The sequence below is a fragment of the Microchirus variegatus genome (assembly GCF_963457635.1).
Source record: "Microchirus variegatus genome assembly, chromosome: 21".
Taxonomy (NCBI): Eukaryota; Metazoa; Chordata; class Actinopteri; order Pleuronectiformes; family Soleidae; genus Microchirus; species Microchirus variegatus.
Window position 1 is genome coordinate 9,757,841 of NC_139822.1, and position 14,049 is coordinate 9,771,889.

Genomic DNA, 14,049 nt, shown 5'->3' on the forward strand with positions numbered 1-14,049 from the left:
ACGCGCGCGCACACACACACACACACACACACGTTTGCGTGCCGTTCGTAGTGAGGACATTCGTTGACATAACACAGTCCCTGATCCCTCACCCTGACCTGAACCATCACAACTCAGTGTTTAACCCTAAAACCAGGTCCCAACATGTCCTGTATACAAGAACACACACACATACCCTCACACACACAAACAGTTGCTTCATTAGGACCAGGTTTTGGTCTCCATGAAGTCATCTGGTCCTGACAAAGATCCTAGAGAGGTAACACATACAAGAATACACACACACTGGTTTTCATGACTTCAGAGGACCCCTACCCTTAACCTAACCGTGACCTTTGACCTCAGCCTCACTTTAAAACATGTTTTTTTTAATAAAATGTCCCCATAAGGAAGACAAGTCCCCATAATGTGAGTGTGTGAACAGATTTAGGTCCCCACAAGATGAGGAAAACACACACATACACACACACACAGCTGCTCCATTAGGACCAGGTTTTGGTCTCCATGAGGCCATCTGGTCCTGACAAGGTCAGTGTTTATAACAGAAAGGATCCTAAAGAGGTAACACATACAAGAATACACACACACAAACACACACATGCGCACACACATATACTCTGGTTTTCATGACTTCAGAGGACCCCTAACCTTAACCTAACTGTGACCTTTGACCTCAGCCTCACTTTAAAACATGTTTTTTTTAATAAAATGTCCCCATAAGGAAGACAAGTCCCCATAATGTGAGTGTGTGAACAGATTTAGGTCCCCACAAGATGAGGAATACACACACATACACACACACACACACACACACGCACACACACACACACACCTGACGTCATTGACTGAACCTCAACAGAAGCAGCAGCAGATGAATTCTGGAGTCAAACCGGAAGTGAGGAGATTCATTATGTCTTTCACAGTAAAGGTCAACAACAACAACACACACACACACACACTGTCCCACAGCGATTTGTCACCGATGTATTTTATTTATTAAAAAAAAAGAAAAAAAAAGACCTTTATTTTGAAAACGCCACCGCCGGAAACACTATCGTCAACGCTGCCGCTGACTTGACGCTGCTTTCTCTGCTGGAGCGGCGGAGGATCCGCGGGCGTTTACCAATGAGAGTGAGCCGGGAAGCAGGAACCGCGAGCGGCGGCCCGCCGGGGCAGGCCCGCGGGGACAGGGAGGCTCCTCCCCGGGGAGCAGGGAGTCGCCTGAGCGGCCTGATGGCGGTGAAGTGGAGGCAGAGACCGTGGAGGACTTCAGCGGTGTTTACTGCAGCCAACACCGTGATGTGGTAGGAACCGTGACGCAGACACACACGCACACACGCACACACACACACACACACACACACACACACACACACACACACACACACACACACACACACACTTACAATAAAGAGTTGTTTTTTTTTTGTTTGTTTTTTAATATAAATAGATCAGACATTTTAAATGTATTTAAATGTATTATATTAATATAATATCACTAATGTAGAGCTGTAATTAAGTATAATTAATTTTTGACGTGTGTGTGTGTGTGTGTGTGTTTGAGACTAAGAGATTAAAAAACACTTTAAAAAGATGAGTTTCAATAACATTTGAAAGTAAAAAGATAAAGTATAAATGAAAATATTTCAAAAAAAATAAAAACATATAAACTAATTCAGTGTTGTTGTTGTTGTTTTATTTACAGGTTCATTACCTTTAGTTCGCTCCGTGTTTACAGTCTTCTGGCCGTGATCCTCGCTGTGCTGGTCGTCATGGTAACCATCAGAGACATGGCACAGTCCATCTACACTGGTGACATAATATTTATACATTTATTATATATATATATATATATATATATATGTACACACATTTGTCTTAGCAGACAATTAATATTTATAATATTTATCATTTGTTATTTTCGACAGGAGTTCACTCATGGAGGAGCAGGCCTTCAAGGTAGGTCTTCCACACTCCTGCGTGCTGTGATGTTAAAATCACTGGTTTACTCTATGGACTTTGGTGTGGGAGAGTGAGTGGTTTACAAACGTCCGTTTCCTGTTGTTAAAGGCTGTCATCTGTCTCATTAAAGCTGCAGAATCCTCTCTCTGTGTCCTGACAGACAGATAAATGTGTTTCCACCTGAACAGACGTCTTCTCTGCTGACTCCTCACTCATGACTGAATAATCTAATCTGAAATCATCTCAGATCTAATCCAAGCACTCACGTCTCTCCTCAGGCACTGAGGCCTTTAGTTCAGACACAAATCACACGCTGTTTACGTTCACTTTTTAAAAAAAATCACTGGCCGATTTCTTTGGGTCTGACCACAAGAGGCAGCGTGGACACGGAGGAGAAACAACATGGCTGCCTGTGCAAACACAAGGAAACAGCAGATTAACTCACCCTCTCATGTGTGAGGTATCTCAGGAGTAGTCTGTAAAACCACTCACTCTCCCACACCAAAGCCCATAGAGAAAACCAGTTATTTTAGCTCACAGGGACACAGGAGCTGCTGGTCCTCTGCTGCCTCGTGTGGTCACTTTGTGTCACTGAGTTAAGTCTAAATTAAATATTTTTAAATATTTTTTTAGTGATGGAGGCAGCAGTGGATCAACAACTCCTGTGAACTCCTGTGTGCTGTGATGTTAAAATCACTGGTTTACTCTATGGGCTTTGGTGTGGGAGAGTGAGTGGTTTACAAACTTCAGTTTCCTGTTGGAGACAGTGGAAATAGTTCATATCAGTGTGTCATTACGAAAGGTTTATAGGACAGTCATGTGTTCATGTGTTCATGTGTTCATATGTTCATGTGTTCATATTTTCCCACAACAAACAAACACAGGGTTTCTTAAGGGTTGTGAAACCTGAGCACAGTGTGTGTGTGTGTGTGTGTGTGTGTGTGCGTGTGTGTGTGTGTGTGTGTGTGTGACTCAGCTGCTTCTCGAGGTGTGACATGAAGCAGTCGAGCCAATCAGATCACTCGATACGGGAGTGGGCGTGTTTTAATGCGAGGCCTCCCATTGGACAAAACGTCTCCTAGTGGAAAAACAACAACAACAAACAAAGTGTTTCATCACACACACACACACACACACACACACGCGCACACACACACACACACACAATATTATAATCTAATAATTCAGATTTTAATCAGATTTAATCCCTGTCCCTGGATCGTGCTCATTTCTAATCCTCGGGGTCCAAACACCTTGGTTGACATCATATTCAAGGACTTTTCCAGGACCAATTGAATTGAATTTGTAAAAAAAAAATATCAAGGGCCTTGAATATTTAGGATGATTTTCTGAAACTTTCAAGGGCCTTGAATTTGTAAAAAAGGGCCAAGGGCCTTCAAAAAACTGGCCCTTGGGGACAAACTTTCAAGATCTTGGGAAAATAAATCAAATTTACAAACTTTCAAGGATTTCAAGGACCTGTGGGAACACTGAAGGGCTCATCGGTGACAGGAGACGTTGACCTGAATATCTGGTGAACTTCAAGGATTTCAAGACTCCAAGGGAACGGATGTCTCAGCATCTCCAGTCTTCTGTTCTCCGTCCTCTGAGGGGACACCTTGGACACCTCGGACACCTCGGACACCTTGGACAGGTCCATCACAGGGACATGGAGACAATCATCCAGTCTCACAGTCCACAATGTTTGCATGTTTATAGACTGTGGGAGGAACCTGGAGAACCTGGAGAACCTGGAGATTTGTGGAAGCACATGATGGACACCTGGTCACCATGTGAGATGGTCATTTGGGGGGCGGGGGGGGGGGATCCCAGGCCTCCTGTCCTGCTGATGCCTCCCTGGATGGAATGCATGTGTGACTGGTTATTTTTAGCCGAGGCAGCTTGAAATACTGCGAGCGGAGGCTTCAATGAGGACAAACAGGATCTGCTCTCTCACCGTGTGGAGCCTAAACACCTCAGGGTTCTTTACGCCGTCGAGGATTTAAAAAAAGACAAAAGTCCTCGCTGTTTTCCTTCGTCTGGACAGAAGCATCTGAGACGTGTTGGTTCTCCAGTGTGAGGCCGACTTCATCCTCTGAAGCTCCTGAAGCTCCTCACATGTCTCCTGAAGATCCTGGAGTTGTGTGAGTTTTTGAACAGAAGCTCAGAGGTTTTTCTACGTTTGTTTAGTTTGATTTTAGTGATTTAGTGATTGATTTATCTTCACTGCGAGACCGACTTTAACAACAGGAAACTGACATCTGTAAACCGCTCACTCTCCCACACCAAAGTCCATAGAGAAAACCAGTGAACACTATTTTAGTGGAAATCTGATCGACGACGAGTGGCGACACAGATGTTCTTGGAAAACAGGCTTCAGTCATCACTGAGGCCTCTTAGATTACTGTGTGTGTGTGTGTGTGTGTGTGTGTGTGTGTGTGTGTGTGTCACTGTAAACAGAACATCAACAGACGTGAGCTGCATCACATTCGGGGTACACACACACACACACAGTGACAGGTGGGTAAACAGATTTGGAAAGATTTCAAAGGTCTTGTCTATTAAGGGCAATTTTCCAAAACTTTCAAGGTCCTTGAATTTGTTTAAAAAAATAAAAAAAACCAAGGGCCTCTAATTTGTAAAAAAAGATCCAAGGGCCTTGTCTAAGGACAATTTTCAAAAACTTTCAAGGGCCTTGAATTTGGGAAAAAAAATCCAAGCACCTTGTCTATTATTGAATTGCATTACTGTGTATGTGTCACTGTAAACAGAACATAAACAGACTTTAGCTGCATCACATTCAGGGGTACACACACACACACACACACACACACACACACACACACACACACACAAGCACACACACACACAATCTTTACCTCACCATCTCTGGTTTGTTGGAGTAAAAAGTGATGAGAGGGCGACAGCTGCTCACACACCAGCAGACACTCTGCCTCCTCGTCTCCTCGTCCGCTGACGTGTTTGTTGTGATGATGAAAGTTGTGGTGTTTTTCTGTCCACTGCTGGTTGTGGAGCAACGACACGTGATAGTGTGACACAGTGATCAGAGTGTTCGTGGAACTCAAACATCATGTGATCGTTGGGGGGAAGACATTTACAGTTGCACCACATTTGATCATCAGTCGTTCACTGACCCCAGATTAAAGTCTATGACGTCATAAGAACACGATCATGTCTTTATCTTCACTGTTAAACTGACGTTTGTAAACTCACTCACTCACCAAAGTCACTCACTCTCCCACACCAAAGTCACTCACTCTCCCACACCAAAGTCACTTACTCTCCCACACCAAAGTCACTCACTCTAACACACCAAAGTCACTCACTCTCTCACACCAGTCACTCACTCTAACACACCAAAGTCACTCACTCTAACACACCAAAGTCACTCACTCTCACAAAGTCACTCACTCTCCCACACCAAAGTCACTCACTCTCCCACACCAACGTCACTCACTCTCCCACACCAAAGTCACTCACTCTCCCACACCAAAGTTACTCACTCTCCCACACCAAAGTCACTCACTCTCCCACACCAAAGTCACTCACTCTAACACACCAAAGTCACTCACTCTCCCACACCAAAGTCACTCACTCTAACACACCAAAGTCACTCACTCTCACAAAGTCACTCACTCTAAAACACCAAAGTCACTCACTCTCCCACACCAAAGTCACTCACTCTCCCACACCAAAGTCACTCACTCTAACACACCAAAGTCACTCACTCTCCCACACCGAAGTCATTCACTCTCCCACACCGAAGTCACTCACTCTAACACACCAAAGTCACTCACTCTAACACACCAAAGTCACTCACTCTCCCACACCAAAGTCACTCACTCTCCCACACCAAAGTTACTCACTCTCCCACACCAAAGTCACTCACTCTAACACACCAAAGTCACTCACTCTAACACACCAAAGTCACTCACTCTAACACACCAAAGTCACTCACTCTCCCACACCAAAGTCACTCACTCTAACACACCAAAGTCACTCACTCTCACAAAGTCACGCACTCTCCCACACCAAAGTCACTCACTCTCCCACACCAAAGTTACTCACTCTCCCACACCAAAGTCACTCACTCTAACACACCAAAGTCACTCACTCTAACACACCAAAGTCACTCACTCTCTCACACCAAAGTCACTCACTCTCCCACACCAAAGTCCATAGAGTAAACCAGTGATTTTAACATCACAGCACACAGGAGTTCACAGGAGTTGTCGATCCACTGCTGCCTCCATCACTAACTTACGATGTGTTTGTGTTAATTCGGCTTTTAAAAATCTGTGTTCAGATTGACCTCAGTGACACAAAGTGACCACACGAGGCAGCAGAGGACCAGCAGCTCCTGTGTCCCTGTGAGCTTAAATCAGTGATTTTCTCTATCGGCTTTGGTGTGGGAGAGTGAGTGGTTTCCAGCCCCCCTGGTGGTGATTGTGTGTTAGAATCCTGTTCTCTGTGTTTGTGTTGCTGTAGTTGGCAGATCATGGACTCAGGAGCAGAGAGTGGTTCTGGTTCTGGTTCTGGTTCTCAGCTCAGCGACTCGCTCAGACTCTTCCTCCAGGAAACGTCGGCGTTCAAACAGCAAAACCCGGGAAAGGTGACGACAGACGAAAAGTGGCGTGGCCTCGTAAACCACGAAGGTTTTAGTTTAAACGAAGAGATAGAAACGCAGGTTTCCTCGTACGGTCGCGTTCACGCCTGTAAACGCTGCAGTACACACGTAAGGCCTGTGTGTGGCGATGTTGAAAAAAATTCAAGGGCCTTGAATTTGTAACAAAAATCAAAGGACAAAGCACATTTGTTTACATTTATCATAATAAATTATTATAATAACATTACCGTCGCATAGCAACAATCGTACGTGATCTTCTCTGAATGATTATCGCTAACGTTATTTTCCTGCGTAGTTTTGCCTGCTCGTGTGCAGCCTCTGCACCTTCTTCGCCGTCATCGGACGCTACATTCCAGGGATTATCATCTCGTACGTCCTCGGTGAGTCACCAGACGCCGTAATAATGAACGTTTTCTTTTTTTGTTTTTAAACGTGGGGAAAAATAATCTGTGTTATTATTATTTTTTGGTTTGACTTCAGTGCTCGGCTTCTTCCTGTGGCCTCTCGTCTCCTCTCATGAAGTCGGTTTGTGGCTGGAGCCGGTTCTGCAGAAACTGGACTTTGGCGTTGCCGACTTCCTTCGGCGGATCAAAGAAAACCACGGTAACCAGATTAAATTCATCATAATCTGTTCCAGATTTAGATAAAACTTCACTTTTGATCTTCTTATTTAACATTTTAAAAATAGGTATTTTATTTTGAAGGGTCACACTTTACAAAGCATTAATATGTAGTCATTTATTGGCTCGTTTGTTGAAACAAGTCATAATGTATATTTATCACAGTGTCGTCAGCGTACACTGAGAGTTTGACGGGATATTTTCTGGATTCTTTTGCGCCATAAAACGAACAAAATTAAGAATTAATGCGAGAACGTCGTCTTTTCCAAGTTTACGGAACATTTCTCAACATTTTCTGGACCAAATATTAAATAAACGACAGATGAATCGACTATGAAAATAGGTCATAACGTATATTTATCACAGTGTCGTCAGCGTACACTGAGACTCTGAGATCATTGATGAGAGATTTTCTGGATTCTTTGCGCCATAAAACGAAAAAACTAAGAATTAATGCGAGAACGTCGTCTTTATTAAGTTTAAGAAACATTTCTCAACATTTTCTAAAACAAACAACTAATAAATAAACAACAGATGAATTGAATATGAAAATAGGAGGTGACGTATATTTATCACAGTGTCGTCAGCGTACACTGAGAGTTTGACGAGATATTTTCTGGATTATTTTGCGCCATAAAATGAACAAAATTAAGAATTAATGCGAGAACGTCATCTTTTCCAAGTTTACGGAACTTTCTCAACATTTTCTGGACCAAATGATAAATAAACGACAGATGAATCGACTATGAAAACAGGTCATAACGTATATTTATCACAGTGTCGTCAGCGTACACTGAGACTCTGAGATCATTGATGAGAGATTTTCTGGATTCTTTGCTCCACAAAACAAACTGAATCCCTGACAAACATCACTTCCAGGTTTGGCAAACATTTTCTGGAGCAAACGTCGTCAAAACGTCAAACTTTAACGCGATAATGAATCAAATCAAAGCTCCAGAAAAACCAGACTGAAGTCTCTGAAGTGTGATTTTTTTTCTCCCGACAGAGAAAAGAATGAGGATTCAGGCTCAGACGGAGAAAGACGGCGTTGAGTCCGATTTGTCCTCCATGTTCCCAAAGGTTTGTCCATCCGCCAACTCCGCACGCGATGTTAGCGTTAGCATTAGCATTAGCGTCTCAAAGATAAAAAAACACCTCACGCTGTTCTGAACTGAACGTTTTGTCGCCAACAGCTCGACTCCACCGTCTGTAAGGAAATGTCCGTGTCCGACACCGAGGTTTCCGACGTGACGTGGACGGACAACGGTACGTTCAACCTGTCGGAGGGAAACACGCCGCAGACGGAGAACTCCGAGGGTACGTACGTTTTGTCGCGGTGGAGCAGCAGTTTGGGTCAAGAGTCTTCTTTCGGTTCCAGAACAGGGCTGCGACCACTACATCAACTACAAAAAACGCGTCAACGCTAACATCTAAGCGTTGGCGCGTCGCGTTACAGAGGCCGCTTCACGCTGATCTGTAACTGCAAACACACACTCGCTGTTCATATAACAAACTGAACTCACCAACAACAACAGTACAGACTAAATATTTGCATTAAAAAAAAATATTTTGCAGACTGCAAATCATGTTTGTGTTTTGAAATCATGTTTTGGCGTCACGTGGCGCCACCTACCGCCATCTACCAGTCATTGCAGTCAGTAGAGTCTCAGCTGCCGAGCAACCACGGGTTGCCAGTTACGTCAGAAAACGAAACCTAAAAGACCTCGGTGTTTTGAATTTGAACGTAGTGACCGATTTTGGCCACATTCTTACATATGGCGCCTTTAACGGTGATAAATGTCCGGTTATTAAAGCACGCGTACGGAGGTTATACAGAAGTCCAAAATAGGCGCTAACGAAGATAATCGCTAGATTAATCGACACCAAATATACTCTTGGACTCGAGGTGAACGTCCAGTTACCTGTAACTCCTTCTGTCTCCACAGACCTGGACAGAGAGGAAGTCTTCAGCGGAGATCTCCCAGAATTCCCTTCACACGACAACGGCACCACGACCAACGGCGACGACGACTACGACCTCAGCCTTGGTCTTCAGTCCGACCGGACGCTTCCTCGTCCTCCTCGCGGCGACCCGTCCGCAGACGACGCCCTGGAGCTGGTCGAGCAGATCGCGGGAGACTTCATCGCCGCGGCGGTCACGGCCGCCATCCAGGAGAGGATGGAGACGGCGGTGGGCTCGTTAGCGGCGGCGGCGCCGAGGAACGAGCGGCAGCGATCCAGACTCCAGCTGGATCTGGACGAGGACTCGGACAGCGAGGTGGAGGACTTTGAGCTGCTGGACCAGTCGGAGCTGGAGCAGCTGGACCAGGAGCTGGGGCTGGAGGAGAAGACCAAGAGCGACCAGGCCAAAAGCGACCAGGCGGCGCCCTCTGCTGGATTCTTCACCAAACTGCTCAGACGCCACTGACGCGCACGTCGTTCTTTTCTTTTTCCTGTAGCGAGATTTTTAAAAAACGTGACGTTTCTTTCAATCGGGTTGAATATTTAAAGCTGGGATATGCGAGTTTAGCATGATCGTAACGACGAGTATAAAACGTAGAAGTTTTTAGCTTTGATCATTTTTATTGTTCTGTACAATTATTAGTCATTCTTAACAGTTTGTTTTTTAAAGAAAACATAATCACATTGCTAACATTACCCACAATCAACTTTATTGACAATCACCGTACAGGACAAATCGATGAGTTAAGAATTAGTTTTTTTATTTTTGATATTTTAATATATTCTAGTTTGTTGTTTTTTTAATGTACTCACTTTGTAGTCAGCCGATGGAAATGTTAAAGTTTAACCAAATTTACTTTAAACTAGCAAAAGAAAATGTCAATTTAAGTTTGTATAATCATGGTCGTCAATAAAATGTATTATCTGCATTTTCTGTCAACATTTATGTTTCTTATGTTTTAAATAACACCAATAAAATGAAGTTTTAACGATAAACATCAACATCTCTCTGCAGTGATTTCTTCGAAGCTAACGTCGTCGTTGGTAAATTAGCCACAAGTTATTATTCAATATTTCTCGTTTCATAAAAATATGAAAATCGACACATTTAAGATCAGTTTTCTTTATTCAAACAAACAAAAACTGACGGATCAGTTAGCAAAATAGTTCGTAGAGTCACAGTGCGACACTAACGTTTTGCGAGAAAAGACGACGCACGGCGGTCGCACGGACAAATCTCGCAAAGACGGAAAAATTCATTCCAGCACAGTTTGAATTCCGACGAGCAGGAAGTAGAAAAACCTGTCGCTGTCACGACTTCATTTGTAGCGAAAAATCAATGGAAGTGTTAACCCGGCCTTTCAAAATAAAAGTCCACTTCCTTTTGCCAAGGACAGAAATGTTTTTACGTACAGTTTTTTAGACTCATTCCACAAAAATTCCTAACAGGAAGCCGCCGCTCTTTGCAGAACAAACGGGGTTTCCAGGAGCAGTTGAGTCAGTTAGCTTAGCATTAGCCCCGGACAGACACCGTTTACTCACGCGGCGTGAATAAAGGAATGCACGATATTGGACTTATTTGAAGATGTTGACTCTTTACGACGATACCGATAATATTTTTGGATATGCAAAATAAATATAAACTGTAGAGGGCGCTGAAGCCAATATCGTGCAATCCTGGAATAATCCGATGACGACAATCACGTGAATCAGAACCTCCTCGGCTTTGCTCCACAGAGTCCACGCCCACTGTAGAAATGTCTGTTGTCCCACCTGAAGAGGGGCTGGGAGGCGGAGTCTTTAGGGAGGTGTGGTCTTTATGGGGGCGTGGTCTCAGCAGCTGTCAATCTGCTGCTTGTGGAGCCATCGCTTCTTCAGCTTCTCGGCTTTGACGCGTTCCTTTGACGCTGGAAAAGTCAAACAAAGCGTCCGCGTTGACGTTTTTTCTGCCTTGAAGACGATAACCGTCTTTAATCTCAGATTATTGGGACGTAACTCACCCCAGTCTTTCTTGACAAACTGCACCGCCGCACTTTTATCGCGGCTCTTCTTGTTCTGCAGAGACAGAAGCTCGTTGTCTGAAACACAAACACAAACCGGCGTGAAACACAAACTCACGCAAAACTCGCGAGTTGCAGGAAACAGCGTGGAATGTCGCCGCCGCCGTCCGCAGCAGGAATCACCAGATCGGGAAACCTCGGGCGGGACGAGACGGGACGTCACTATAGCAACGCTCAAATTGAGACAGATCACGGTCTTTGCAGACTTCTGCCACAGAGTGTAGCGTGCAGCCAGATTATGACGGGAAAAAATACATTCACGCAAAAGAACATCAGGATTACACCAGGAACATGGATATCTAATTTCAGGGGAAAAAAACAATAACATGGGTTTTTATCCCGAATTTAAAAATCCATGTTATTGTTTTTCCCCTAAAATTAGATGGATTTTTATATTCATGATATATACCCGGGCACATGGATATAATTTTTAACCCCATGTTAAAAACCCAGGAACATGTATTTTTAACTTCATGAGAAAAACCAGAAACATGTATTTTCAACTACATGATAAAACCCAGGAACATGAATTTCTTTTATTCATGACTAAAAACCCAGGAACATGTATTTTTAAATTCAGGATTAAATCTCTGGGAACATGGATATTAAACTTCATGATTAAAACCCAGGAACATGGATATTAAACTTCATAATATAAACCCGGGAACATGGATATTAAACTTCATGATTAAAACCCGAGAACATGGATATTAAACTTCATAATATAAACCCGGGAACATGGATATTAAACTTCATGATATAAACCCGGGAACATGGATATTAAACTTCATGATAAAAACCCAGGAACATGGATATTAAACTTCATGATTAAAACGCGGGAACATGGATATTAAACTTCATGATTAAAACGCGGGAACATGGATATTAAACTTCATGATTAAAACCCGGGAACATGTATATTAAACCTCATGATTAAAACCCAGGAACATGTATATTAAACTTCATGATTAAAACCCAGGAACATGGATATTAAACTTCATGATAAAAACCCGGGAACATGGATATTAAACTTCGTGATTAAAACCCGGGAACATGGGTATTAAACTTCATGATTAAAACCCAGGAACATGGATATTAAACTTCATGATTAAAACCCGGGAACATGTATTTTTTTTAATTTCATGATATAAACCCAGTAACATGGATATTAAACTTCATAATAAAAACCCAGGAACATGTATTTTCTTACTCGTGGTCCTGCAACTTCCTGGTCCGTAGAATCTGTTCTTGATGAACTCCTCGGCCGCCTGCTGACGCACCGACACAGACGTTACCTTCTCCACCGTCGTCACCGTGTAGCTCCCTTTAAACCTGACAACAGGAAAATATCCAGTTAATGTTTGTGTGGAGCACAGTGATGTGTGTGTGTGTATCACAGTTATGTGTGTGTGACTTTAAGAGTGTGTTTGTTGACGTACTTCAGAGAATCTGGAAGTTTCTGCCTCTTGGCGTCGTCTCCGTCAGCTGCCGAGAACGAGTCGAGTTAGAAACAAGAAGACGAAAGAACCAAAACATTAAAGAGTTCATCACGTGACCGAGGAAGACTCACCTTGACCTTTAGGTCGTTTCTTCTTCTTCTTCTTCTTCCTGTGACGTGAAGGCGTAAACGTTCAGAGACAAAGACGAGGAGGAGGAAACGTGGAAACAGAAGAAGGAAATAAACTCACTGTGAAGAAGCAGCAGAGTCGATTTTCTCCAACAGGTCGTCAGGTAAGAGACGCTGTTTCTGCAGGAATCAGAGGAACGAGGTCAGAGGTCAAAGGTCACGCGTGAGTTCATTAAAAATCAGGAAAAGACAAAAAACAAGTGGATAAACTTGAGCTGATGGACTAAAGCAGCTCATAATCGACAGATTAATTGATTTATTAACATAATAAAGTTGATTAAAAAACCTTCTGCTCCTGGAACAGTTCATGTTTCCTCCTCCTCTTCTCCTTCAGCTCCTCCTTTTCCCTGCAAACACAATTTAACAACGTTTACAAAAGAGACAATTCACAATAAAACGTTAGCTTTGTATGGAAAAGAAGCAGAGACACGTTATTAACACGTGGTTGACTGTTTGTCTGAAGAAATCACCAAATATCGTCGAAATGGAATTTTAAATAATCAATACTTCAAATAGTTGCGATAAGTTTAGAAATATAACGTAATTTAAGTCACATTTCGTCCTCATTCTGATTATTATTATCAACAACAGAGCCTGAGTTCGAAGCATGTGTGCAGTTCCTGTGTCAAGAGACTATTTTCACACACAATATAACATTAATATACGATAATCATACGCCGCTATGAAAACAACACCAAAATAAGTCAGATTTTGTCATTATTAAGTGTTTAATTTGTGTAAATAAAAACAGCTGGACGAAAAATTTGCAAACTTAGCAATTTTTCGAATGGGGTTTCGGACGCGCCTCGTTAGCAGCTCGTGTTAGCTACCTACCTCTTGGCGGCGTGCAGCGCCTCCTTGAGGCCGCGCAGAGCTTCACTCTTTGACTGTTCGAACGTCACCTCTTCGGGCGCCTCGTCGTCACTGGAGTCCAGCGATAAAGAGAAGTCTTCGGCGTTTTCGACCATGTTTTTCGCCGCAGACGCTGCCGTTTCCCCACGTTGCTCCTTCGCCATGTTGGCTCCGCGTGTGACGTCACTGACGTCGAGATGATGCGTGCGCCGCCTGCCGTCTAGTGGTGAGGAGGGAAACATCGCCACCTATTGGAGTGGAGTGGAATTGTGCTGGGGTGTCAGGCAATATGACAGAAAATAAAATAAAATAATAAAA

General features: G+C 43.3%; 3 protein-coding genes across 4 annotated transcripts in view; 1 reads left to right on the top strand and 2 right to left on the bottom strand.

The window, feature by feature from the left end:
* Window positions 1-14,049, bottom strand: part of LOC310942586 (tripartite motif-containing protein 16-like) — a gene marked incomplete at its 3' end in the record, with an annotated part of 323,438 nt that overhangs the window by 213,405 nt on the left and 95,984 nt on the right. The gene's annotated exons all lie outside the window — the stretch shown is intronic.
* retreg1 (reticulophagy regulator 1) lies at window positions 1,085-10,184 on the top strand. Of its 2 annotated transcripts, XM_083907572.1 has the most exons (9): window positions 1,085-1,304; window positions 1,706-1,812; window positions 1,929-1,959; window positions 6,472-6,595; window positions 6,906-6,990; window positions 7,091-7,213; window positions 8,237-8,310; window positions 8,424-8,547; window positions 9,177-10,184. In XM_083907572.1, the coding sequence occupies exons 1-9, from the start codon at window positions 1,126-1,128 to the stop codon at window positions 9,656-9,658; spliced, it is 1,329 nt and encodes a 442-aa protein (XP_083763698.1). In that variant the 5' UTR covers window positions 1,085-1,125; the 3' UTR covers window positions 9,659-10,184. The 2 variants fall into 2 exon arrangements, with proteins under 2 accessions (XP_083763698.1, XP_083763699.1); XM_083907573.1 differs by lacking the exons at window positions 1,085-1,304; window positions 1,706-1,812; window positions 1,929-1,959 and adding an exon at window positions 3,914-4,106.
* Window positions 10,347-13,896, bottom strand: nol7 (nucleolar protein 7). The gene is made up of 8 exons (XM_083907582.1): window positions 13,714-13,896; window positions 13,166-13,226; window positions 12,941-12,999; window positions 12,823-12,860; window positions 12,692-12,737; window positions 12,463-12,584; window positions 11,193-11,270; window positions 10,347-11,099 (listed from the first exon to the last, which is right to left on the bottom strand). Exons 1-8 carry the CDS (start codon window positions 13,893-13,895, stop codon window positions 11,026-11,028), a joined length of 660 nt encoding a protein of 219 aa, XP_083763708.1. The 5' UTR covers window position 13,896; the 3' UTR covers window positions 10,347-11,025.

Bases quoted from the DNA above. Each gene is read 5' to 3' on its own strand.
- retreg1 (XM_083907572.1), top strand. From the start codon at position 1,126: ATGAGAGTGAGCCGGGAAGCAGGAACCGCGAGCGGCGGCCCGCCGGGG. The intron at 6,991-7,090 runs GTGAGTCACCAG...GTTTGACTTCAG, and splicing joins TATCATCTCGTACGTCCTCG to TGCTCGGCTTCTTCCTGTGG. The intron at 8,548-9,176 runs GTACGTACGTTT...CTGTCTCCACAG, and splicing joins GCAGACGGAGAACTCCGAGG to ACCTGGACAGAGAGGAAGTC.
- nol7 (XM_083907582.1), bottom strand. From the start codon at position 13,895: ATGGCGAAGGAGCAACGTGGGGAAACGGCAGCGTCTGCGGCGAAAAAC. The intron at 12,861-12,940 runs GTGAGTTTATTT...TTCACGTCACAG, and splicing joins GACTCTGCTGCTTCTTCACA to GAAGAAGAAGAAGAAGAAGA. The intron at 11,271-12,462 runs GTAAGAAAATAC...TTTGTGTTTCAG, and splicing joins AGGAAGTTGCAGGACCACGA to ACAACGAGCTTCTGTCTCTG.